General features: G+C 34.4%; 4 protein-coding genes across 5 annotated transcripts; 2 read left to right on the top strand and 2 right to left on the bottom strand.

Moving 5' to 3' along the window:
* Positions 1-426: 426 nt before the first annotated feature.
* LOC147400757 (uncharacterized) lies at positions 427-13,835 on the bottom strand. 2 transcript variants are annotated; one of them, XM_086441766.1, is made up of 7 exons: positions 13,611-13,833; positions 4,239-4,415; positions 3,208-3,472; positions 2,314-2,350; positions 1,793-1,898; positions 1,052-1,162; positions 431-722 (listed from the first exon to the last, which is right to left on the bottom strand). In XM_086441766.1, exons 1-7 carry the CDS (start codon positions 13,767-13,769, stop codon positions 606-608), a joined length of 972 nt encoding a protein of 323 aa, XP_086297892.1. In that variant the 5' UTR covers positions 13,770-13,833; the 3' UTR covers positions 431-605. The 2 variants fall into 2 exon arrangements, with proteins under 2 accessions (XP_086297893.1, XP_086297892.1); XM_086441767.1 differs by lacking the exon at positions 4,239-4,415 and having other exon boundaries at positions 427-722; positions 13,611-13,835.
* LOC147400758 (L10-interacting MYB domain-containing protein-like) lies at positions 8,222-9,348 on the top strand. Its single transcript, XM_086441642.1, has 2 exons — positions 8,222-8,626; positions 8,713-9,348. The coding sequence occupies exons 1-2, from the start codon at positions 8,492-8,494 to the stop codon at positions 9,346-9,348; spliced, it is 771 nt and encodes a 256-aa protein (XP_086297768.1). The 5' UTR covers positions 8,222-8,491.
* Positions 13,836-17,134: 3,299 nt separating the features above from the next.
* On the top strand, positions 17,135-21,128 carry LOC147400756 (uncharacterized). The gene is made up of 7 exons (XM_086441764.1): positions 17,135-17,366; positions 18,700-18,871; positions 18,986-19,035; positions 19,285-19,585; positions 20,126-20,314; positions 20,403-20,585; positions 20,728-21,128. The coding sequence occupies exons 1-7, from the start codon at positions 17,188-17,190 to the stop codon at positions 20,971-20,973; spliced, it is 1,320 nt and encodes a 439-aa protein (XP_086297890.1). The 5' UTR covers positions 17,135-17,187; the 3' UTR covers positions 20,974-21,128.
* A 600-nt stretch (positions 21,129-21,728) lies between these two features.
* Positions 21,729-26,464, bottom strand: CRL (crumpled leaf). The gene is made up of 10 exons (XM_086441765.1): positions 26,296-26,464; positions 25,989-26,170; positions 25,824-25,873; positions 24,701-24,761; positions 24,571-24,606; positions 23,901-23,951; positions 23,525-23,617; positions 22,912-23,016; positions 22,121-22,213; positions 21,729-22,011 (listed from the first exon to the last, which is right to left on the bottom strand). The coding sequence occupies exons 2-10, from the start codon at positions 26,148-26,150 to the stop codon at positions 21,871-21,873; spliced, it is 792 nt and encodes a 263-aa protein (XP_086297891.1). The 5' UTR covers positions 26,151-26,170; positions 26,296-26,464; the 3' UTR covers positions 21,729-21,870.
* Positions 26,465-27,479: the final 1,015 nt, after the last annotated feature.

Below are 27,479 nucleotides of genomic sequence, written 5' to 3'. Positions count from 1 at the left end.
TCGCTCTTATCACCACCAAAAATAAGGAGAAAAAAAAATTCCTTCACAAAATTTTACATAATTGTCTTTTTAGTAAACCCCTGACAGAATACAAGACAATTATACAACAAAAGTAACTTGAAGCCTGCACAATTACCTAATAATTTGTTCATGACGTCCAAAAGTGGTGAGGAGATTTGCATTATTAAGATGTAACAAATAAAAAAGTAACAACTAACCTCCACCTTCAGCTATACTTCATCGAAGGGCTTGCCTTGTTTTTAGTTTTGATGAGTAAGATTGGGTTTTCGTTTTCGTTTGCATGAAAGGAGATGTATTTCAGAATTTAGAACCCTCATAAGCACACGCACACATGGCACATGGGGTCTCAATTTGGATCATCTGTTATGTAATCAGGGGACTACCATTGAACATTGCAGTAACAGATCATTCTTTGCCATTAGAAGAGAGCTTCCACAATCCATTTTATTTCTTCTTTCTAATAAACATTACAAGATGGGTGTTGCAGTGTTTTCTGAAGTAATCTTAGAAGATCACTTTTATTTCTACTATGTAAGCTGACCATACATTCTCAGTGGAGATAATTAGTGGATGGAGTAGGCTAATTAGCAGTTTTCGATGGGCACTAATGGCAGTTTGCCTCCATAGATCTCTGGGAGCTGACTCTCATCAATGTCTTCGAGTAGTGTTGATGTCAGTTTTTTGTTTGGCACAAACACAATCTACATGGAAATGCATCAAACATGAAGTTTAGATATAGTTAAAAATAATCAATGTGTATGAGACAATCTTTATCATCCATGGTAGGGACATGTTTAAATGATCAATTACTTTAAAAAAACGATCAATTCTTTATGATTTTAATTTACTCCAATTTGAAGAAACGGAGAGATATGGATACCCATGTTTGTGATCAATATCTCATTATTTAATTCTATAGAAAACTAGAAAGAATTTGGCTTCTTGTGGATTCGATATTGGAAACATGGATATATTTATTCTAGTATGAAATATTTGTAAAACTTAACTCTGAATCTCATGAAGTTATTACCTTTTTCTTGGAGTTGCAGTCAATAAATGGATAGATGATCTTCCACGCTGCCATAAAAACCGAAGGCACATGGACTAGAAGCAACTTGCCAAGCCTTTCAGGGTAGTAATCCTGCAATCACACGGCCTAAATTATAACAACCAATTAATCTAATATATCTACTGAGAATTTTTTAGATAAAATAAACCCAAGTCGTTTGAAAAGATTTTGGTCGATATCCTAAGAAGATAAAATTAGAAATTACCGAATTCGTGAAAATGTAGTAGTAGTGACATATGCGATAAACTAAGAGAAGTCAATTGAGATGGTTTGATCATGTTCAATAAATGTGTAAGTTAAGGATTCTAAAAAAGAAAGAGAAAGACCCAAAATAACAAAAGGCTTTGATGTATCCACCAATCAAAAGGTCATGGCTAGCAATAAGGTGTCCTGTTCCTATAAAATAGAATAAGTGTCTACGTGGCAAGTTTTAGTTGGTGTTTAAAGCACCTCGGGTTCCTAATCAAGCCATTCACGCAGCCCAAGGTGCTTGAATTCCAACATAAATGTACCACGTGGACACCTAACGTTTTTACAGGAACAGGACACCGTTTTGGATCACGACTCTTAAGTGTAATTACTTTGAGTTAACAAAGTGTCGTTAAATTGCATTTTTGGTGAAAAAGTATTTAACAATAGTGTTTTTGGTTATAAAATCAAACTTTTACTCCGCACGAAATGATTTATGGCGAGGTACTAAACTTGTAAGATAGATAGAGCTCCTAGGTATGCACGGATGTTCAAATTTGCATATCCCCATCCTTCAAGATCTCCGATGAAGATGAACTTTTCCTGTCCTCTCGGCATCCTGCAAGATTTAGGTAATATCAAATATAGGGTGATTTACCAAAACATGCACTAAAAGTTGAAAAATTACCAAAATGACACATTGTTCATTTTAATTCCAAAATTAGTAATTTCCCGTATTCAGAGTTAAAACTAAAACAGGGAAAGTATTTACAGTTTTATAGAATAAGAAAGAAAATTCTCTTCATTTAAATTTTTTACCATTTTGGTAAAAAAAATTTCCGAAAATGGTAAATAACCGTTTCTAGAATTAAAATGAATAATGTTTTATTTTAATAAATTTTCAATTTTACTGTGCCATTTTGGTAATTCTACCAAATACTGAGCCATTTTGGAACCCTGTTTCACTTAACATTTAGAAGGGAACAGCAACAGAAACCTGAGGTAATCCAATATATTAACATAGAATGAGTTACCTCGCACACAACTTTTCCAGAGTGAACACTACAAAACCTGTAAAGATGAAACAAGAGAGTCGCTCTTAGCCAAATGAAATGAAAGTTTTCAGATTTAATATCTACTTATTGGGTTTTTGTTAGAGTCGTGATAATCTGACTACCACACGTGGCACACTCAATCAATTCTCCTGACGTGACAAGTACGGGAACAATAGATCTATACGTCTCAGGATAACGGTTCCCTTGGGATACACATTTTTATGGGGAAATGTAGTTTTGTATCCCAAGGCGTATAGATCTATGATTCCCGAACATGTCATGCCACAAGAGTCGATTGAGTGTACCACGTGGGGTAGTCAGATTATCACGATTCTTTTTGTACCAAAACTGCCCTAAAAATTATCATTTTTATACCAAAAATACCTCAAGATGCTTATTACCAAGGTGTATTTAGTGCATGCACACATTAACAAAACCCCCTACTTATTTAAGTGAACATATCTCATCATCAAATCCTTATCCTAAAGATTTGTATTGTGTTGGCTAAACGAATCGTATTCCTCCATTTAATTCTATCCAGAGCCACATCTTCTATTAATATAATTGAACATTTTTGAGTCTTGTAATCTAGACTCAAAACTTGAATGATCAATCAAGGAACCCATTACCCATTTGACATACTCGTCTTCTAAAAAATATAAGATATGTCAATATTCAACATTTCTCATTTTTTCTTGGAGTTTCTTCTTGGATTGAACCCATAACCACATGGTTGGTGTCATATGTAAATCAATTGAGTAATGGGCTCGAGTCCAAATCAAGCTTATTGTTCTCTAAGCTGAGTTGAAATTAGAAATTAAAAACAAAAAACAATAATAAAAATAAAAATAAATGATGCATGTGAGAACATACGTTTGAACTCGTCTAGACCCCCTTTTTCTTTGCTAGGGATATGTCTGCCACCGAAGATAACCTTAATGGGACGCCCATTCTTATCAAATCCTTGCGAAAACACCTTTTTTTGGGCTAGTTCATTTGGGATCTCTGATGCAGAAATGGAACCATTGGGCATAAATGCTCGTTTCCAAGTTAAGTACTTCAAGAAAAGGGCAGAGGCCTTCTCGATATCTAGATCACGAGCACGTAGAAACCTTCTAAGCATCAGATCGTCAACTTCCTGCGTAGAACAAATTTGCAACATGTTTATAATTATCCTTATTTTGTTACTCGAAAAAACTTCATTTTAGACGATTCTTCACTGAATTCAATGAGTTGCATTACATCACCAATTCAATAAATTGTTTTGCTTTTATGTTGTGATCGATAACCGGAATCTAGTACTCAATTTCGAATTGTTTGATTAGATTCCATTGTTTTAGAGTGTGTGAAGGATTAGGCTTAGATTTTAGATGGGTATAGTAACATTTGGACTTCTCTAACCCAAAATTATTGCTCAGTTTGTACATTAGAGGCATCTTAACAAATCTTTCTGATATAAAAAAAAAAAAGAATAATTTATCAAAACGGTAGAGTTTTTGAAATTATTTACCAAAATGGTACACTATTCAAAATATTTTCGAAAACGATAATTTTACCGTTTTCAGAATTAATTTTTTTTACCAAAACGGTAAAATTCCAACCTCAAACCCTTAAAATATATGAATTGCTACACTTCCCTCCCTTTTAATTTTTTTTTCCTTCCTTCCAAGAGCTATTTTTATTTCTCTCACTTATTAAATTTCATCTCACCAAAAAATTAAAAAAAATTAATTAATTAATTACCCAACAAAAATACATTTCTTGAACAAAAGAAAGAAGCTAAAGAAAATTTAAAAAGAATATCAAATACAAACATAAACAAACAATTATAATATAAATAAAATAACAACCAACATTCCAAAAAAAAAAAAAAATTATGAGTGAAGAAAAGAGAGAAGCAGAACCTTTGAAGTGGGATCTTGACTCTCAACAAAGGTTCTCATAATACCCACTTTGTTCATCTCTATATCATTGCTCTTCATGTTAATACTTTCCTCATCATTCTTCGCTTCTATTATGTCTTCTTTAGCCTCCATTTCTTTCAAATTTGAAGCTTTCTTACTCCTCAAACACTCTATTTTCTGTGGAACAAAGTGGCAACACAACTTCTTCTTCAAACATCTGATGTGTACTTGTGCAATTTAAGGGAGACAGTGAGAGTGAGAATTAGAGTTAGAGTTGTCGCTTTCGGGACCCCAGAATTCGACAACAGAGCGACCTCAGCGGGGGACACTGAAATCGACTACCAGATATTGATGAGGAAAATTAAATGTTGTCGAGTCAACGGGTGAAAGTAAAATAAATAAGAAAATGAAGAATGGGTTAATGGTTAAGTTTGTATAAATTTAAATTTAAATTATGTACTTTTTTCCATGGCAAAAACTACTTTTTTTTAAAGAGCAGTGAATATGACTCGCCAATCTGACTACCTGACGTGACAAGTTTAGATCCATACTCCTCGAGATACATGATTGCACTTCCTCATAAAATAAAATAAAATAAAAAGTACATCCTCAGATGTACAGATTTACTATTCCTGAATTTATCCACGTCATGGAGTTGATTTGAGTATGCCACTTAGCGAGTCATATTAGCAAGACTCTAAAATGTAATTAACTCCATTCATATAAAAATAAATAAAAAATAAAAAATAAAAACTTTTTTAAGACTGAAAATATGTGTGTGTGTGTGTGGAGGGGTTTTTTTTTTTTTTTTTTATTAATAAAGAAATCTGTTGGAAACTCATTTTCTGACACCCCCTTTAACATACGTGTCATCACAATAATTTGCCTCGAGATACGAAAATTACAAATCTTTGTCTTAAGTCTCGTGAGGCAAATAATGTACGGTTTTGTGATGGGGCCTGGGGAATCCCATTTTTCGGAATTAAAAGCAACAGTTTACTGAAGATGTAATTATACCACGTTGAGTGCCCGTTTTGATAATCGAACCATACTTGTGAGTACTGATCTTGTACTCCATTTCTAGGGTTACAACTCAACCACCATTCTTGTTTATTCACCACGTGGCACACTCATTACACCCTCAATTGTCAACTATGCCTTACTACTTACTTCCTTTCATCCATTGCGGTTGATTATTCTTTCTTGGATCCATTATAGCCAAATGAGTTTTGACTTCTGACGTGTGGCCCTACCTCCAGTTGGATCTGACAGAGATTAGTTACACTGATGAATTGTTGTATAAATGGCCTTTAACTAACATGACTTCAAACTTCATATCTGATGCTCAGCATCAAAATTTTCTTGACTCCCGTTAATTTCGTGGCCCACCAATCTGATTTTAATGCTAATCGTCAACCCTATCAAATGATAATAGTCGTCAATCTCGATTCATCAATTGTTCATCTCAATGCTTTATGTTCAAACTTCAATTTATAATCATCGATCTCAATGATTGTAAAAGGTCAGTCTCAATTATCATATCAAAGATTAATCTCATTGATTTGAATTATCAATCTCAACAACTTGAATCATCGATCTCAACAATTGAAAGGGAAGTGAGGGGTATTAATAGAAAAGTTAAGGGGTTTGGATTCATTAAGCGGCTGTTTGTTATCGCTTCAAGACGCGGCTTTCATTGCGTTTGCGGTGAAAAGCTGCGGTTTCACTCGAAATTACCGTTTGTTAAAAACGGCGTTTAAAATCTGCGTTTCATAATTGCGTTTGGAAACGCAAATCAGAGAAGCTCGGTTGAGACGCTTTTGTAATCGTGTTTGCGGGGGAATAAAACACCGAATAAACGGTTGAGGTGAAAACGATTTTGCCCCTGCCCCTTTACTCTATTCTCTTCGACATAACCTTCGACAGATCTCTCTCAATCTCGCCTCTCTCTCGATCTCACCTCTCGATCTCACCTCTCTCTCTCTCGCTCTCTCTGTCACACCTCTCTCTCTATCTCACGGTCTCTCTCTCTATCACACCTCTCTCTCTCTCTATCTCACGGTCTCTCACACAGCTGCGCACGGTTGTTCGGCCTCGATCTTGCACAGATCTGTCCGCCGCGAAGCACTCTCTCTCTCTGTCGAGCCACGCACAGATCTACGTTTAGCCGGAGTTCCATTTCATCTCATCTCTCTCGACAGACAGCGGAATCAAAACGAACTTGTGGTTCGATTTTTCTAACCCTGTAAACATGGAAGTTTCTGATTTTTTTTTTAATTTTAGGGGCTACTTTGATTATAGTTGTGATAATTATTTTGTGCAAATTTCATCTCTATAAACATTGAAATTTCTGATCCCTCGACAAACAGTTGCTTCAAACGAGATTTTTGGTTCCATTTTTATAACCCTATAAACATTGAAATTTCTGAAATTTTTTTACCAATTTTAGGGTCTAGTTGATTATAATTTTATTATTTAAACAAATTTCATAATTTTTTTTATATCAATTTTATTCAATTTGGTTAGATTTTTCTAACCATCTAAACATGGATCAGAATTTTTTTTATATCAATTTTAGGGTATAATTGATTATAGTTTTGTGCAAATTTCATAATTTTTTTCATCAATTTTTTTTAATTTGGTTTGATTTTTCTAACCCTATAAACATGAAAATTTCAAAAAAAATTTATCAATTTTAGGGTCTACGTGATTATAGTTTTGTTATTTAAGCAAATTTCAGAATTTTTTTTTTTTTTTTTATCAATTTGGTTCGATTTTTCTAACCATCTAAACATGGAAATTTCATAATTTTATTTTTATCAATTTTAGGGTCTAATTGATTATAGTTTTGTGCAAGTTTCAGAATTTTTTTTTATCAATTTTATTTAATTGGGTTTGATTTTTCTAAACGTATAAACATGGAAATTTCATATGGGTGTGTTTATTATTAATGGTAGCATTATTACATATGGGTGTATGTGTGTTTATTATTATGGTAGCATTATTTACATATGGGTGTATGTGTGTTTATTATTAATGGTAGCATTATTTACATATGGGTGTGTGTGTCATCAACTTTTATTCAACTATGACTGCAATTTGTTGGATAAAACTCTTGATTCTTTGTGCAAGAATCCATCGTCCTTAAGTTCCTCAACTTCATCTTCAATTTCTTGAAAAAGGTTATATTCTACCTAAAATTCTATTGCCTTAAAAAATCATTATTATTTGTGAGGTAAAGTAGGTGAATATCAAGATTAAAAAAAAAATTGTAGGTTGAAGGTGGCTAACTTTACCTTTGAAAATTGGGAATGGATGACTGGTTTTGGTGAGAACTAGAATGGTTTTGTTTGGTTTGGGACAATGAAAATGAAGGCATACATCTTATGCACATAAGGTCTTGACCTGGCTCCTCAAATCAAACCATCGAATAATCATCGAGATTCACTCACATTAGACATGATCTTAAATGTCATCAGTATTATCACTTTATAGCTTGAAGACATCATCATGCCTAAATCTATATCTTGGATGACTCATCATCATAGCTTTAATAAATTTAAATGGGGAGGTTGTCTTCCTGATATTGAAAACATTCTTTTGTTCTTCTATGGAAATGACTTTCAGAACATGGCCATGTTAAATGGGTAGCATTATTTACATATGACTGTGTTGAGTTTTAAAGTTTGAATATTTGAATCATGAATGCTTTTCTTTATCTTACACACGCACACACACACATCAATTACTGTACTCTGTACAGTCAAAGATTGAGAACACAGGGATCCCTCACCGTGGGACTGAGAACTGTGCGTTCTTCCGGCTATCTATAGGATAGCCTGATATTGCCTCCTGGTTTCTCTCTTTGATTATACATTGTGCAAAAATCAAAATATATATGGAATCCATCACTGTGGGACTGAAAACAGTATTTTTATTGTTCTTACTTATTTCGTTATTTTTTTTGTTTGTGAACTAAAGATTTTACGAAAGATTGATGATGAGATTGAAGTAGAATATGACATGTTTTGTTCCATGCACTACTGTTGTTATTACCATTGACAGATGGAAGATAACAATTCAAAAAGTGCGAAAGCAGATTGGACACCCAAACAACATGAAGTTTGGGTCGAGATATGCTATGAATTAGTTAAAAAGGGGAGGAGACCACATAAAGTACTTGATAAGATCGGATATGAAACATTGGTGAAAGAGTTTAAAAGGATAACTGGCGTTTACTATGATAGAGGGCAATGAAAAACAAGTGGGATAGACAAAAAGGACTTTGGGGACGTTGGAATAAGATTTGCACAAATACTGGCGTCTCTTATAATGTTGAGACGGGTATATTAGATGCAAGTGAGGATTGGTGGGATGGGTGGTTAGAGGTATATATTTTTTTTACTTCTTTATTTCATTTATTAAATTTTTTTTATTTCTTTTATATATAATTTAGAATTTTTATTTTTTAAAGCATCATCCAAAAGATGCAATATTTCGATCGAAGCCTTTGATGTTTGCGAAGCAATTAGATGTAATCTTTGGAGGCACATATGCTACTGGTAGCCGGATGTGGTCGCCTGCATCTGGTACAATGCCATCTACATCAGTAAACCAACCAGATAATCTTGGGAATGATCTAGAAGATGTCATGGAGACCTTGCCCCCAGAGTCTCAGACACCTCTAGACTTTACTCTTGATGATGCTGATGAGTTAGGGGATGATGCTACCGCTACTGTACCCCCACCCACAGATCCTGTTCGACGCAGAAGTGGCGATACTCTACAATCTCAGGGTCGTAGGCAGAAGGTGACTCCTGCTATGCTAATTGGCCAATCATTGGTGAAGCTGGTAGATGCAGTTAACAATCAGACATCTGCTTCTATCAATCAGACATCTGCTAAGAAAGGCACTATTCAAGAGTCAATCGACCTCTTAGACCAGCTAACAGAGATAACCCCCAGCAGTGATCTCTATCATTTTGCGTTAAAGATGTTTATGAAAAACACAGCAATTCAGAGAGATTTTGGTGGGTTACGATCAACAGATATTCGTCTTAGGTGGTTAGAGAGCGAGATGACTGATTATCTGGCTGGGAGAGATTGTTAGACATTTTTTCATGTTATTTTTATGTTATGTTAGTTTTGGGATGCACCTATAGGGTGCAATATACTTGGTTACTTTTATATTTATGTCGGTTTGATGATGCACCTATAGGGTGCAATATACATTGGTTACTTTTTGCATTAATATGATGTAATATACTATGTTAGATGGATATGTTAATTTTTGTTAGACATATATTATATTTTCCTATAGATGGATATTATTTGCACTATTGGATGTTTATTGTGATTAATATTGTGGATAATGAGTTTTGTTGTATGTGGTGGATATCATTTTATTGTGTATTGTAAGTTGGGTGTATATACAACTAATATGGATCCATAAAAGGTCAAATGGATTCAGATGTTGATAGCACAAATACTGTTGATACTGCTGATACCATGGATTCAAATGATGATACCAATAATAGTGTTGGGTCAAGTGTTTTAAATTTAGGCACGAGAGGAGCCATCCTAGGTTCTTTATTTTATTGTGCGAATGTCTTAGATAGGGAGGAACATAGTAATTGTCCATTCAAAGGGATTGATTTTGTACGAAAAACACTGAATGATAATACGATGTGCCACGCATTGTTTAGAATGGAAAGTCATGTATTTGTGAATCTATGTTCTATTCTTGAGGAACGGGGTCTGCTAAAGATGCAACGATATGTTACTATTCAGGAACAAGTAGCGATGTTCCTATTGATAATAGGACATAATCAAGGACAAAGAGTAATTGCAGATCGTTTTGTTCATTCACTTGAAACGGTTAGCAAGTATTTCAATATAGTTCTTTTGGCGATTGTGAACTTGTCAATGTCCTTGATTGTACCTCCCGACCTCAATGAAGTCTCTCCGCACATCCGTAACAATCATCGTTTTTGGCCATATTTTAAGGTAATTTCTCATATACATACACTTTAAATATATTTATTTTATTAATGTTTATAGATTAATATAATTAAAAAATATGTAGGGTTGTATTGGAGCGATAGACGGAACACATATTAGTGCATTTGTACCAATAGCAGAACAAATGCAATATCGAGGACATAAGGGACTCACGCAAAATATAATGGCAACATGTTCGTTTGACATGTTGTTCACTCATGTGGTGGTTGGTTGGGAAGGATCGGCTAATGATTCACGGGTCTTCCTTGAGACATTGAATACTCCCAATTTAAATTTTCCATATCCTCCACCAGGTCTGTATTTAAAAGTTTGTCAATTATATATATTTATATTCAAGATTAGGCAATATAAATTTTTTTTGGATAATAGGTAAATACTATCTGGTAGATGCTGGGTACCCGCTCATGGAAGGTTATCTCGCACCTTACCGAGGTGTTCGATACCATCTACAAGACTATCGGAGCTCACGGGCAAATGGTCGACAAGAAATGTTCAATCATTTACATTCATCACTTCGGAATGTAATCGAACGAACCTTTGGGGTTTTGAAGGCAAAATGGCCTATCTTGAAGATGATGCGTTCCTATAATTTGGACAAACAACGAAACATTGTCGTGGCCTGCATGGCATTGCATAATTTTATCAGAAAACATGCAATTGCCGATGAAGAATTTATTCGATTCGAGGAAGAAGGGGCAATGGAAGAGGAAGAAGACAGGATCATTGATCAAGAGTATCCAGTTCCCCCATCAGTAGGTTGTCAGAGTCAACAAACAATGAAAATGCATAGGGATTTAATAGCTGATGCCATTTTTACTGGCAATCATTGATGCATTTTCATATTAATTTTTTTTTTACTTTGTATTGTAATTAATAATACTGTTCTTCGATGTTGGAATAAAGATTATATATTTTTAATTATATTTCGAAGATTCTATGCTTATTTATTTATGTTCTTTGTGTATGATGAATAGCATTGATGGCAAATTATACGTATCCACCATGTTGTTCTGTGGTCGAGTGATGACATTAATCACAGCTAAAACAAAAGAAAATTATGGGAGGATGTTTTATAGGTGTCCATCTTGGCAGGTAATATGATATTGATCTTAATATTGGGTGCATATTTATATTTGGTGAGACTGATATTAATTCATGTGTTATTTTACTTTATAGAGACATGCAGGGTCTTTTGTGTGGGCAGATGAAGTTGACATTATCAATGATAATGTTCCTCAAGATAAAGTAACAGAGTCAAATAAGAAGAATGAAAAATATATTTTGTATGCATTTGTTGGATGTATATTTTTTATGTTTTTATTTATTTCAATTTTACTTATTATATTAACTATGATTATTATGTTTAAATGATGTCGGAATGTAAATTAGAAGTTATGTGGATGTGTTATGGATATATGATGTGATGTGGATATGTTATGTATATATGATGTAATGTGAATGTTGAATTGCGTATTATGCAGGTATTTTGTGTTTTCAGGAAAATTTCATATGTCCATTTTTAAGAGGAGATGCTGCCGAAATTTCTGTAGAATTATAAAATTTTCTATAATTTTTTTTTTGAATTATAAATATTTTAAAATTAATAAAATTATTTTTAAAAGTTTTTTATATTTTTATTATATTTATATATATTTAGTGTAATTATATATTTATAAGGGTATTCTGGTAATTTTTTATGCATTTTGAGTGTTCCATCAACCTTAAGGGTATTCTGGTCATTTTACCCTAAACAGCAGATTCTAGAAGCTGTATCAAACAATAATTACCAGATTCTGGTCAACAGCACAGCACTTTCACGAAGCTGTAACAAACAAGATTTTCAGTGTTTCAGCTTCTGACAGCAGATTCTGACAGCAGAAGCTGGCAGCAGATTCAGGCAGCTGAATCAAACGGGGCCTAAGTAATTTTCCCTAAAAGTAAGGTATCTTGATCAGGATGACCCTTAAAAATATGGTTATTTAACTCGGCCCTAAAAAAAAAAATTGGTTGGATATCAATGAAACGATTTATGTGAATATTTTAAAGTGGTCATGTGGTTGAATTAATAATGAATAATTGGTTGGGCATTAGAATTAGTTGGGTATTAAATTTTGTGAATTTATTATTTTATTTTACAGGCTGTTGCGATTCTCGCTGTAGCTACGATACATGCACGTTTCTATTATGAGTCGTGATAATATGACGTCCCTATCACAAAACCATAGATCATTTGCCTTGGGATACATATAATTATAAATCTTTTTTCTTATTTCTCCCAAGGCAAATGATGTATGATACTATGATGAGGGCGTAGGGGACGTCAAAGGAGAAGACGTACGATCCATAGCCACAAATTCGGTTGGGGTTTGATTTTTATAATAAAATTACCCTCAAAACAATTTTTTCTTATCAAAATACCTCATTATTTATATGGTGCATTTAATGCAGCTTAACGTTTGCCCACAGGGCACATGTTGACAAAACCCTTAAAAGGGCAAGGAAAAGATTCGGAAAAAAACGAGGAGAAAAATAATGAAAATTTAAAATACAAAAAATATATATTTAATATATATATATATATATATATATATATATATATATATATATATATATATATATAATACAGAAGATATATATTTTAGCTTATTCTATATTTTAAATATAACGTGTTCTCAAACATAATTATACATATTATGATGACAAAAAACAAAAAGTTTACTCATCAATATCTTTTATTGAAGATAATAAACTATTGAAAATAAATTATAAATCATAGCATCAAAATGTTATCATACGAATCTCATATTTCTATATTTATGAATCACCAAATTTTATTATGTATCAAATCTCACAATAAAAAAATGTTTTTTTATTTATTTTTATTTTTTGTTCTTGAAAAAAATTGGGTTAAAACGTAAAAAATAAAAAATATGACTTTTTCAATAAATAAAAAATAAAACCACATTTATGAGGGGATACTTTAAAGAAATTAAAATACAAATAGCCAACAAAAAAGAGGAATATAATGGGCCAATAATTTCACCATAATGGAACTAGAATTCCAACCTCAAACCCTTAAAATATAGTGAATTGCTACACTTCCCTCCCTTTTAATTAATTTATTTTTTCTTTCCAAGAGCCCTTATTTTTATTTTTATTTTTCTCACTTATTAAATTTCATGTTAATTACCCAACAAAAATACATTTCCTGAACAAAAGAAAGAAGCTAAAGAAATATTAAAAGGATATCAAATACAAACAATTATAACATAAAATAAAATAACAATCAACATTCCAAAATAAAAATAAAAAAAATTATTATTATAAGTGAAGAAAAGAGAGAAGCAGAACCTTTGAAGTGGGATCTTGACTCTCAACAAAGGTTCTCATAATACCCACTTTGTTCATTTCTACATCATTCCTCTTCATGCTGCTACTTTCCTCATTCTTCCCTTCTATTAGGTCTTCTTTAGTCTCCATTTCTTTCAAATTTGAAGCTTTCTTACTCATCAAACACTCTATTTTCTCTTGGAACAAAGTGGCAACACAACTTCTTCTTCAAACATCTGATGTGTTCTTGTATAATTTAAGAGTTCGAGTTCGAGTGCGAGTTAGTGTGGTCGCTTTCGGGACCCCTTTAAGTTTCTTAAAGGGTATAAATGTAAATTTAAATAAAGTACTCTTTTTCATTGCAAAAACGACTTAAGAGTAGTGATAAGATGACTCGCCAACCGACTCCCTAACGTGACAAGTTCGGAATCATAGATCCGACCGCTTCGAGATTGCACTTTCTCATAAAAAAGTGTATCCCGAGGGGTACAGATTTACGGTTCTCAAATTTGTCCACGTCATGGAGTGGATTGAGTATGCCACTTATGGAGTCATATTATCAAGACTCTAAAATGTAATTAACTCCATTGATATAAAAAAATAAAATATAAAAACTTTTTTAGGCTGAATTACATATCCTGTACTACTCCCTTTAGTAGAGTTACAACTCAACTACCACTTGTTTATCCACCACGTGGCACTCTCATTGTAGCCTCAACAGTTGCATCAAATATGCCTTACGAAACCTCGGCTGTATCTGATAGAGATAAGTTACACTCGTGGATTGATCTATTGTTGATTTTAACTAAGATGTTTAGAGCCTGTGGACGTCAAACCTCATATATGATGCTCAGCATCAAAAATTTCCTCGCCAAGTATTTTATCTTTCGTGTCCAGACACCTTTGAATACCCACCAAACAACAACAACCAGATATTAATGCAAAACAAAAACTGATTTTAATATGAAAAAGAGAAAAAATTATCTATCTTTGGAAAGCTCGTACTGTGAGTTGAGACTCCACAATTGATGATAGGGCTGCAACTTAGGCGAGTTAACCCGGACTCCACTCGATTAATTGGCGAGCTTGGATTGGGTTAGATAGAAAATGAGTTGAGCCTGGGTTAGAAAATCTCAATCCGAATTAAATTTGGGTTGAAGTTCCAGGCAACCCAACTCAATCCTCACCCGATACTATATATTGATATATAAATTTATTTTTATTTTTTTAAATATTAATTTTCTCATGTTAAATATATTTGTTTCACTGTTAAATCATCAAGAAAAAATTTATAAAAAAAAAGTTACGTGTGTTTTAAATATCATCTTTATTGCATATTGGTCTTGATTGGATGATATGTCAAAAAAGTGGTACTTAAGGAAGTCTCATAAATTCACAAACATTATCACATTCCCCCACATGGTATAGTGGCACCATTGCTTACTTGGTTAGGTTTGTGAGAATTATGAACAAGCCCAATCGACATCTAGCCCAACCCGTTCATATTGGGATGAATTTGTATAAACAAATGGGCCATATGGGTCCACTTAGTACCTCAAGCAAAAGTATGTCCCTTCTTATCTTAACTCAAAAACTCACCGATCTGACATGTGCAAAGAATTGTAGATTTTTTGCCTTAGGATACACTACCACACATCCCCATAAACATATGCAATTGTGTATCCAGAGGCATTGCATATGTCATATTGATGAGTTTTTGAGTTATTCTGTCAGGTTGAGTTACAAAATCAGCACTCATACGAGAATGATCAAACACATCTTTGTGATTAGAGCACATTAGATGAAAACAAATGGAGAACCAACACACAATTCTAAATTAATTGTTTGTAAACTCTATATAAGCTCCAACATACACTAAAATTATTTGTAGAAATAATAGTCGGGTGCCATGGACAAGGTAAAGTTCGAGTCCATCTCTTGGAGACAACGATAGACGTGAAACCTAAAAGTGGTGGGGAGAGGGCTTGTAAAGAATGTCCCCCTTGACATATCTTAAAAGGGGACATCTTTCAGATGAAATCTCATTGATGTAATCATGGTTTATAATATCGTATCAATCAAATGTTTTGGTTAATGAAAAAACCGAAACGATATCAGCCAATATATTATTCTCAAAACATTTAATATTTCATATTGATCTTGGCTGATACCAATATGTGTTGAACGATGCATTCCAATATCTTAAACCATGGATGTAATCTTGTATAATTCTAAGACGTGACAAATTAATAATAAAAGTAACAACTAACCACCCCTTTAGTTTTTATTAATAGATAATGAATATTATCACACCAACTTTTGTTAAAAGCACCTACAATTCATATGAAAAATTAGCACACATCTTGGAGTGCTCTGAGTAAAAGTTGATGTGGCAATAACAGTTCTCTATTTAAAAAATATGCGATTCTTTCAAATCCAAGTCAATATTTTGTAAAATTGAAAATTAAGTATAAATTGTACCGTAGAGAATGTCCGTTTGAGTAGCAATGTTTCGCAAGTAGGTTGTTTAAAAAATAAATAAATAAAATCTTTTGGAGAGATTCTACTGGCACATGAAATTTTACTTACTTACAACACACGAATCTTAATGACTATCTACCATGGTTTGACTCCTAGTTATGAATTTCAAGTGCACTAATACCATTATTTAGTTCTAGAGGGGTATACAAGTCTTTTAATATATTTTATCTACCCAAAACGAGTTTGATCCAAACGCAAGAAAAACTTGCATGCTCGCTAAGGCCGACACATCTCTTCGGCACAAATTTGTTGTCTCAACAACAAAAAGAAAAAAAAAACTTTGATGTTCTCCTTAATAGATGGTGGGATGCACTTTAATTAAGTCCATCGAGATATACAATTGCACATCTTTTAATGGGATTTATAATTTTGTATCCCGAGAAAAAAGATTTATAATTCTGTGTTTTTGCAACGTCAATCAAGTATTGACCGAGTGAAGATTTTTTAATTAGAAAATCATTATTCATATATTTAATTAGAATAAAAATGATTGAATATTTAATTTAAACTTAATCATGAAAAATTATCACGATATAAATAAGTCGAATTTCAATGCCTAATGCACCAATCACCATGGTTTTAAATGTTGTTCGAGATGACTTGTCCAAGTTGTGTGGGTATCATCCATCAATCAGATAAGCTGACAAATCATCTCGAAGATATGGTTTGCTCTACTTCTAAGTCGTTTTTTTTTTTTTTTCCAAATAAATCTCGTTTGAAACAATTCAAATAAATCGAATCTCTCATACTTGGTACGTTAAAGCGAGTTTTAAAACCATGCCATCCACATTATGCACCAAAACTTTTGGTATTTAGAAGACAGCGAATTGGCGGCTCTGTGACGTGTCGATCTCTCCACATTGTCCACCAAACTAGAAACTTCAGCTGCAGTCCAAGTGGCGTCGCGTCTGAGCACCTACTTTACCAAATATTCCCATTTTACCCTTTTTCTCTCTTACGGCTTTACGGGTCAACTAAAACAAAACATTTCTCCTTAAATACCGTGGTTTCTTTTAATTGCTCCTTCAACCTCTGTCTCTCTCGATCGAGCGATCTCATGGCCTCCATTTCTAAACTCGCAAACCCTAGCTTTGCATCTTCGACACCTTCTGCGAGATTCAGATCCTCTGAACCTAGACCTTTGGTCGATTTTCACACGAGATCCCTCATTAACAGAGGATTTTCATCTTCTAAATTATCAATTCGAAGAAGTCATGTAGAGAGGAGCTCATTGATGTAAGTTATTTCTCGAATGATCACCTTTTGGTTGATTTGATCTTCCAAAAATCGTTTTAGGAAGTCTAAGTGTACGGATCTTCGTTCCTTAGATTTTGAAAATCAATGTAGATCATTTGAATTTTTGTTATTGATTTCATGTCTGTATTTCAACAAAAAAAATCATGGTTTGATAGCTTTTATTTATGAAACATTTTCTGATTCGTGTTATATTGATAATTAATTTTCTTTCATAAAGTCCTTATTTTGTACAATTCATGGTGATCATAAGGCGACTATATGATGGATCGGAAAAAAAGTTGGTTTATTGAAGAAAAAAAAAATTAGTTGATCTATCTGAGGAAACGTGGCCAACTCATGAGATCGTTTGGAGTGATTGAGATCTTTTGACAATGGCCCATCTTGTGGGTGTGATCCACAGATTGAGTGGTCTTGATTGATAGAGCCAGATTTTCATCACGACCCTTAATAGTGCTGGCCAATATCATATATTTGTTGGAAGAAAATATGGGGTTCAGAATCTGAAAATTTAACAAAATAAATTATGTAGCAAGAGGTGATGAACTCAAGGCATGAAATTGTTGTCTTTAAGATATTATTCGCTCCATATTCAAATATGAATTTAAGTTTGCAAAAGGGCTCCAGTGAAGTGCTCTAGGATACAATGAGCACAATCTGTTGATCACAGATCGTCAATATGCAAATTTGGGGAATTGCCTGTGCACACGTGAGACAATGGCTTCGCTGCCTAGAACCATATCATGGTTTCTCTCACATAAATAACTAAAGTAGATATGTTTGAGATTCTATGTATTTTCAAAAAAAGTTCTTATTCCTTTCCTATGTGGGACTATCTTTTAGCAGTTAGCTTTCTAACTTAGCATACAGGGGATAGAAATTCCTTTCAACGTAACTAAACCCAAATACCTAATAAGAAAAAAAAATCAAAGAATAATTAAACCCAATTACCTAATAAGAAAAAAAATCAAAGAATAATTAAACCCAATTACCTAATAAGAAAAAAAAATCAAAGAATAATTAAACCCAATTACCTAATAAGAAAAAAAATCAAAGAATAGTTTGTTTTAACTGTATTTAAAAAATATTTATATTATTCATTTAAGAATAATGATAAATACAACGACATTCTTGTAATGGTTTATTATAATAACAATAAAACATGGTCAGTTGCTTTTAAAAGTTATGTTGTTACTGTTAAGTTATAGCTTTAGATTGAAATGGTGGAATATGATTTTTGTATTAAAACCCAATGATCGGTCTGGTAGAAATTACATTTTTTGTCCTTTTATTCAATAGAAACTTTCTATTGCAGTGTTAAATGTGCCCAGATTGATGGAAATGGGTCCCAAACAAAGAGGACTGTTCTGCATGACCTCTATGAGCAGCAAGGACAGAGTCCTTGGTATGATAATCTCTGTCGACCTGTTACTGATTTGCTGCCATTGATCGCAAGTGGAGTTAGAGGTGTCACAAGCAATCCTGCGGTAATGCTAAAACAGGGAGAAAGCAGAAATGAATTCATGGTTTCATTAATGTTATGTATTCATGCATATTATATTTGACTAGACCTCATGTGACTGTCTTATATGTGATTGCAGATTTTCCAGAAGGCAATATCAACATCAGATGCCTACAATGGTCAATTCAGGCATGGAAAGCTAAGCTATATTCACTAAATTAAGTTTTAAAGTGATATCTTTAGGACTTATAAGAAAAAAAGAAAGGTTATATCTTAGGAAGCACGGGTCTTCAGTTGGTCTCTATACGTTTGTATTAAAAGTAAAGCCAGATAACCATTGAGCACGATAAACAGTTACACAATATTTTCATCACTACTTGTGGTGTAATAGTTGATTTATAGCTCTTGTTTGTGACCTCAAACTGTTGGGTTGTGCAGGGAGCTTGTTCAGTCAGGAAAAGACATTGAAGATGCATACTGGGAACTCGTGATAAAAGACATCCAAGATGCATGCAAACTTTTCGAACCAATCTATGATCAGACAGATGCGGCCGATGGCTATGTGTCTGTTGAAGTTTCTCCCAGACTTGCTGACAACACAAAAGAAACTGTGGAGGCTGCAAAGTGGCTTCATAAAGTGGTTAACCGTCCAAATGTTTACATAAAGATTCCTGCCACTGCCGAATGCATCCCTTCTATCAAGGAAGTCATTTCTCTAGGCATAAGTGTCAATGTAACTGTAAGTTCATTCTACACATTATGGCTTATCTTAGTCTTCTAAAATCTAACCAACTAATTAGAAAGTGAATATCCTTGAAAGTCTTATTCCATTTGGTTATGGATGACTATTGGTTTACCCGGCAAGTACCTTACAAACCTATATAAGTGATAGTCTGTGGAGGTTGTAGACATGTTGTGAGTGGTGGTAGTTTACTTTTGAAGGCTTGGGTAGTTTGAGAAACATGGTTGTTGATGTATATAATAACAATCAACTTGTTAATGATTTTCTCTCTTCATTGTTTCGCTTCTCCCCATTATTCCAACGAGTCAACTTGTTCAAGAGTTTGGACAACCATGATTTCGTACTTTTTTTGTTTCTCTAGGTGGTGCTGCAATACTAGTAGTTGGAATTTGCTTCCCATGAGCTAAAAGTTGCCACATTACAAGCGTTCTTTAAATGTGTTTCAAATCATGGATGGCTATCCATTATTCACTTATCTCAAACTGCTAGACTTTATGAGATTGTTATTATTTATTAAATGTTTCTTGTGTTGCGCAGCTCATATTCTCCCTTCCTCGATATGAAGCTGTAATTGATGCTTACTTGGATGGTCTTGAGGCTTCTGGATTGAGCGACCTCTCTAGGGTTACTAGTGTTGCCTCCTTTTTTGTCAGTCGTGTGGACACCCTTGTGGACAAAATGCTTGAGAAGATTGGAACCCCAGAGGCTTTGGACCTTCGAGGGAAGGTAAGTAAAACATGTACCTTGCCTAATCAAAGTGAAATAGAAGCATTTAGCATTGACTTAGTTGTTTTGACACTTGGAACATATTTAGGCCGCAGTAGCCCAAGCAGCATTGGCATTCAAGCTATACCAGAAGAAATTCTCTGGTCCACGATGGGAAGCGTTGGTGAAGAAAGGTGCCAAGAAGCAAAGGTTGCTTTGGGCCTCAACCAGTGTCAAGAATCCAGCTTACCTTGATACACTCTATGTTGCTCCTCTAATTGGACCAGATACGGTGCGCCCACTTGTTCTTGATAACGATTTATCTTTTATTGATTGTTAGTGCTGTTTTTTAGTTTGATGAGATTATCAAACATTACAATAAATAGTCTCATTTACAAAAAAAAAAAAAAAAAAAATGGTGGGGTTTGTTTCAGGTTTCTACCATGCCTGACCAAGCTCTCGAAGCATTTATCGACCATGGAATTGTCTCAAGGACGATAGACTCAAACTTGTCAGAGGCTGAGGGAATTTACAGCGCACTTGAGAAGTTGGGGATTGACTGGAACGAGGTTGGCTCTCAGCTTGAACTCGAAGGAGTGGACTCCTTCAAGAAGAGCTTTGACAGCCTACTTGTTACCCTTAAAGAGAAGGCGAGCTCCCTTAAATTGGTCAGCCTGTAAGCTCAGTTGGATCGTTTACTGTCGAGTTGAATTTAATAAAACCAGTTTGTTTTGTTCCTGCTGTAAGTGTAATTTAACAGTGTGCCTTCTAAGATGTTAATTATGTCCGAGGAGTGGTTAAAGCCAGTGTGAGAAATATATGCATCTTTGTTCTCCCTTTTGTTCTAGGCTTTTTTCTGAATTTTTTTTTTCCAACCTAAACTAGAACATAAAGTTTTGAGGGCTGAGTTGTCATTTGGACCAACGTTGTAGTCCATGTGGCCCAAATGAAGACCTCTATCCAAGATCTACAATGTAAGCACAAAATCAAACTTGGATTTTGTATCTAAACGGTCAAGATCGATGATTACATCATAATTTGTGTTAACGGCACAACAATAGTCAAATTTAAAACCTACTTTGTGGAAAAACAAGTCAAATTAAGATAGATTGTTAATGATCAGGTATGAATAAACGAAACCAGGGATCTCATTCAAAAATAAAACCCATAAAGAAACAGGGCCTTCTTGAAGAACAATGCTTAAATTAGGAGCATCTCCACGCGATATACAGAAGTCCATTACTTAGTTATTGATATCTTGGAGCACGATCTATATCAAAGCAATAGGGCTATTATTAGTGGATTTCTTGAGGAGATGGGATTGGGTTTGTAATCACTTGAGAAGTTCTTGATTCTCGGACCTTTCTTTTCGTTTTTGTTTTTCTCCTTGTTCTTCCTTCTTGCCTGCTGAATTTGGTCTTCTTGACCACGGCTGTTTCGATAAAGTTTCTTATTCATAACAATAAAAAAAAAACTTTACGTGTGCTTTACATATTTCAATATGTAGTTTAAATATGCAACCAAGGTACAAAGGACCGATGTACAAGGACAATTACACTACCAATATGACTAAGTGATTATTCCTGTAAGACAAAAGAACCCTTTATTCCTTTTTCAATTGAGAAAGGAGGAGGAACATTTAGAGGAGAAAACATGTCATTGGAACTTGAGGCAGGTGCAGGTTTGAACTCATATGGACCTCCTTTTACTCCCCAAACCTATTGTTTTACAAGTACAAAGCACAGTTAGTATTCCGTTCTTCTTCTTTAAGCAAAACTACCATCTTCAGTATCAAATAGAATGCAACAACCATCACCAGAAACTTACTTGATTCCCATCATCATCATAGCCCCTATCCCAAGTGTGTAATTCATTATTCTTAAGGACTGCGAGTTCAGAAGTGCAGTATGATGCACCATTCTGTCAAAAAAGAAATATTTATTATCAAAATCAATCTGGTTAGACCATAATCATCACAATCTTTGATTAAACACATTGACTCAATGCCCGTCTTAGAAATCAGAAAGACAAAATATCATCTATTCAAGATTAGTTTGGACTGGAATTCTCAAAATATCAAAATATAAAAGAAGGTGCAACGATTGGAGATCTGAACTACAATGGTTCTCAAGCTTGTTGCCTAAGGCCATTGATTCAGAATAAGGGTGACACTAAGAGGGACCCTTCTGGCAAGTAAGTCTTAGAAGTAGTGGCCACCTTAGAAATGTCTAGTGAGTTTTGCAGTAGTTTGTCCTCCTAAATCGGTCTTAAATCACAAGCTCCAAGCCATTGACCAAAAGTTATGTCCTTGTGGTACAAAAACATAAACCAAAAGATTTTGAAATCAACAGAATTGGCAGCCTTGTATCATATGTATGTTAATATGATCCCTCAGGTAGTCCTCGGATTAAAAAGAACACCACAGATTCCCTCTCTAGAAATCTAAGTTTGAGATGTTTTACACCCAACATTTTAACAAGGAAATGAACAAGCCTGCAGACTTCCTTACTGCTTCCAATACTATTTCTAATGAATAGATTTTGTTATATCATGACAGAAGTTAGGGTCTGCCTAACCTCATGCTTATCCACCCAAAATGAAAAGAGAGAAGAAAATACCCATGAATTAGGGAAGCCACTTGGAGGAGTTGAACCTTCATATAAGCAGCGTTTTCCACGCTGACAACGCTTGAGATAAATGGTTGTCAAATGTTCAGCAATGTCCTACACATAAAAAATCATGAAACAAATTTAATACAATACACTTGAAGCAACTTAAATCTCACAAAATTTTAGACATAAGCCCAATATGAATTCTCACTAGCTCCCACAAATGGCTATATAATGGACAACGAAAGTGCTGAGCATGGGAAATACAGCTATGATGTAAAAGATAAAACATTAAACACTTTGTCATTGGTAATGACAGAGAGAAGTGGCACCGAATACCCATAAAAAGCATCATCATTTGAGCTGTATGGGCTTTAAGTTCAGATATCTTTAACCTTAAAAGAACAGAAGAGAAAATATAGACCATGAAACAAATAACCACCCACCCGCACCACAGCACACACAAACTATCCAGTAAACACCCTAAGCTCAGTGACTGAACTATATCAAAGGGTATGATATCTGACAAGAAATCCCCAACTTAAGCAACAATCAAATAATCCAATTGTTTACATCTTGGTTAATTAGAAGCAAGGGTTGAAAGGTGAATGCCAAAGCTTACCCCAATAACTTCTTCTGGCAGTGGACGTTGGTTCTTTGGGCGATCACAGAAGTTTTTGTATTCCTCTGCATCTCTAATGGCATAAGAACTCAACTGTCCATTAAAAAAAAGTTGAACTTTAACATCACTTGGCTTAGCAAACACCTTGACATAAGCTCTAATTACAACAGAATTAAGAATTCCAGAGGAGATTGGAATGTTGAGGAAGAAGACTTCCATGACAAGTAGAAAATAAAGTATCAAATTACAAGGTAATGCAATGTTAAATTGTGTGTCTCTAGTTTAAGTAACCCATAAAACAGAATTGCATCCCAACTCAACGTCACATTTCAAGATAATCCATTTAAGTAACCCATAATTCAGAATTGCAACACACCTCAACATCACATTTCATCTCTTTTGGACAAGGCTTCACCATATAAAATCTCTGCAACCAGAAAACAATTAGAATTTCTCCTGGAAAAGGAAGGAAAATGAAAACAGAAAGGGGTAAATTCTAATAAATGTGGAGGAAAAGAAGACAAAGGAGAAGAAAAAACAGTTCAACTAGAAGTAAATGTTGTTCCTTATCAAGATGCCTGAACAGTAGTGGACTTTTTCACTTCTAGATCTTTGAATTTTTCTACAGTTTACACACCGAGAACAAAAAAAGTACTACAGTTTCAAGGTCTTTAGCAATTCTTCGATTAGCTCCAAAGTAAAACTTAATAAAATATGACAAATGAAAACGACAGCTTGATCACAATCTCAATATGTTGGAGAACATGAATCTATACTCTATGAGACTGGCTAGCATGTCATGGGCCACCCCACCAACGGGCTCCGCCTCATGGGTCACCCCACCAAACGTGGAGATGCCCCTACATCATCCACCCAAGCTGAGGAGGAGATCAAGCTCTCCCCCTTAGTGGGTCCCACTTCATGGGCCACCTCGCCCAACGTGGAGATGCCCTGGCATCATCCACCTACACTGAGGTGGAGACTCGAACACGAGAGGCAGCTGATGAAAGAAATTACATGTTGCATAAAATGACAAATTTCAATACCTGTCGGAAGGGCTTCTGAGGAGTTCTCCAAAATGCCTGCCACCAGAAAGAGCTCCATTAAGAGTTGTATTTTGGCATGCAACCACTAAAATTTTTCAGCACTAGTGAAAAAGTAGTTAACTAAACTAACTTGTTCAAAATATAAAATCCTTGAACCATCCACCATTTCTGCTGCTGGGCATGTAAGCATTCTGCATTTAAAAGAGAAAGTTAGGGTCAAAGCCAGTCAACTTCACGAAACAAGATTTTGCATAACAATTGCATGAAACTCATCCCTAGATAAAAAATAAAGCAATGGCTGATGCCATACTTTAAAACATAGCTCCTAATCTAAGTGAATTTATCTGTAATGTAGATCAGGCCAGAGAACCACCGTTTGGAATGGCCAACGCAATTGAAGAAGAGGGTATATCTAGGATCTCACTGTAGAAAGGGTAATTTTATCATTTTTACAAAATGAATGGTTGGAATTAATTTGAGGCAGTCCTATGATAGCTATTGGCCTAGTTTTTTGCGGTTTAGTAAATAAATTTATTTGTCAAAAGAGGATAATAGTTTATGATACTTTTCTAACGACAAATCCTAAGCTCCTCCCATTGGGGATCTTATTGGTTGTTCACTCAGTCAGAGCATTGAACTCAAAGCTCCGGCATCAACCAACATCCATGCTGTGTTTAGATGGAGCTGGGCCATCTTTGTTCTTGGCCATCGATGCATTAAAGACTGCACAAAGTTCCACTCCTTCTAACCATCACCATTTGCAAAGACCCCTTATTTTTCCTCTCCAATTCTTTTACTTGCATTTTAATTTTATTTTATTGTGCATGGTTTCCCAGTCTACAACAGCCATTTAACCAAGGTTTTATATATCGATTTCAGTATAAATATATAGTAAAATTTTCAGATATGCACACATGTAAATTTTAACATGAATCTTTCCTGACAAGATATTTCATCTGGAGAGAATGGAATGGAGGGACAGGATTCATTTAGCCGACTCCAAATCCTTGGGATAAGACTTATATGATCATGATAAGATGTGATTTGAAACAAGCTGCCCAAACTAAAGGAACTCAGAAAGAAAGAAAAAAATATACATTTGAGCTATCTCTATATCAAACACATGTGAGGCAAAAACCAATTACAACGGAAAAAAAAGGGTACTAATTTGAATGAAATCTTAAGCAATTCAGTTCATTTAGCAACTAATTCAGGCAATTATTTGATAAATAATAAGATGGACAAATTAATACCTCAAATTGAAGTAATTATCGGGATCTCTCGAAGCTTGGTCTCGCGAAAACTACAAAAGTAGAATTAAAAATAAACCTAATTGGAAAGAAAAAAAAAAAAAAGCAACAAAGAATTAAATAAATAAATAAACAAACAATTCAAATTGTGGGTGTGGGGAGCAAAACCTTCTCGCCGCTGAGGGAATCGACGACGATTCGGGTGTGATCCCATCTGGTGGTGGACTTTGTAAATTTCTTGAGCACAAGTGCCCCTCCAATTAAAACTAGTGCTTTCAAAACCAGTCCTCTGCTTCGGCTCCACCCATTCGAATCCGAATCAGAGCCCATCGTCTCGTCAGATTAAAACCCTATTAACAATAACAATAAGATTGAACAATTCAACTTAAGATCATCATCACTCTCTCTCTCTCTCTCAAATTTCGAATTTAATTACTAAACAATTTGTGAGAAAGAAAAAGAAAATCGTACGGACAGAATCAGATGAAGATAGGGTTTTTGAGAGTTTTGGTGATTGGAGAGAGAGGAGAAGGGTTCGGGAAATTGGACATTATTTGTTTTGGTTCTGTGCGAGTCTCATCAGTCATGGCTTCGAAGCAAGTTTTTCAGCAAAACTTTGATACAAAACACCTACAATAACACGTGGCACAACCCTTTGGAGCTAACTGGCTCCGTGAATGTTTGCTTGGCCACTGTTGGTGACATGGCATTTGTGGGGTTTTAAGGGTTTAAATTTGAATATAAATTATTTAGACATATATTAATTTCTTTTGTTACCTTTATTTTCTTAACTATTATAATGAGAAAATGGGGAGCAAAGAACACCAAATTTTGAAGAATAAAGCTGAGCTGACCTCAGTCTGTAATCTCATATCGCACTTCTTAACGTGAACGTGCATGGAAATTATAGATTTTTTATATTACTTTAAATTTAAGGATTTTTTTTTAAGTCAAACAGAAGAAAAGTAGGTTTATTATATTTACTAACCAAAATCATCTTTCTTCCTTGATTCTCCATTTAAATTTATTAAATTTAAAATATGGTTTAAAGATATCCCATTTTTGCTGAATATTTGAGATAATCTTAGAGCACTCATCTTCCCTATCTTTAAGACCAGGAAGAAAAATCGTATGAGAAGTTAATAAATTGTTTTTTGATTGTTTGTTTGTTAATGGGGGTGTCTGAACTTATGTTCGACTAGGGGGCCCAGATGAGCCAGGGCCGAAACCAAGGCATATGAGACCCTCTCCTAGGCACGTGCAACACTCGCACATCACACACACCAGGTAACTGAGGGAATGCCCTCGCAGGTGGCCCGAAGGAAATATTTCTCATATTAGATATCGAAAACACAATCCACAAACTCTTGCAGCTTGTTGGATTAGAAATTGCCATTGAGCCACCCCTCAGGGTTAAGTTAATAAATTGTATGTGGTCGTTGTCTCCTCTGTTATGTGAAAGTCATTACAGAAATGCCATATATTCAACTAAAAATGTATTATCTCTAAATAATAATAATGGATAGTTTAAAAGTTAAACAAATACCACATTTGTTATTTTTTTTTTCTTTTGGAATCCTCCAAATATTTATTGCCTAAAAATATTAAGTTTATTTGGAGCCCTCCAACTAATTATTATTGATGAATAATGTTATTAAG

Source organism: Akebia trifoliata, chromosome 5 (assembly GCF_017979445.1).
Source record: "Akebia trifoliata isolate Shusen 1 chromosome 5, ASM1797944v1, whole genome shotgun sequence".
Lineage (NCBI taxonomy): Eukaryota > Viridiplantae > Streptophyta > Magnoliopsida > Ranunculales > Lardizabalaceae > Akebia > Akebia trifoliata.
This window is presented reverse-complemented; position numbering and strand designations above follow the sequence as displayed.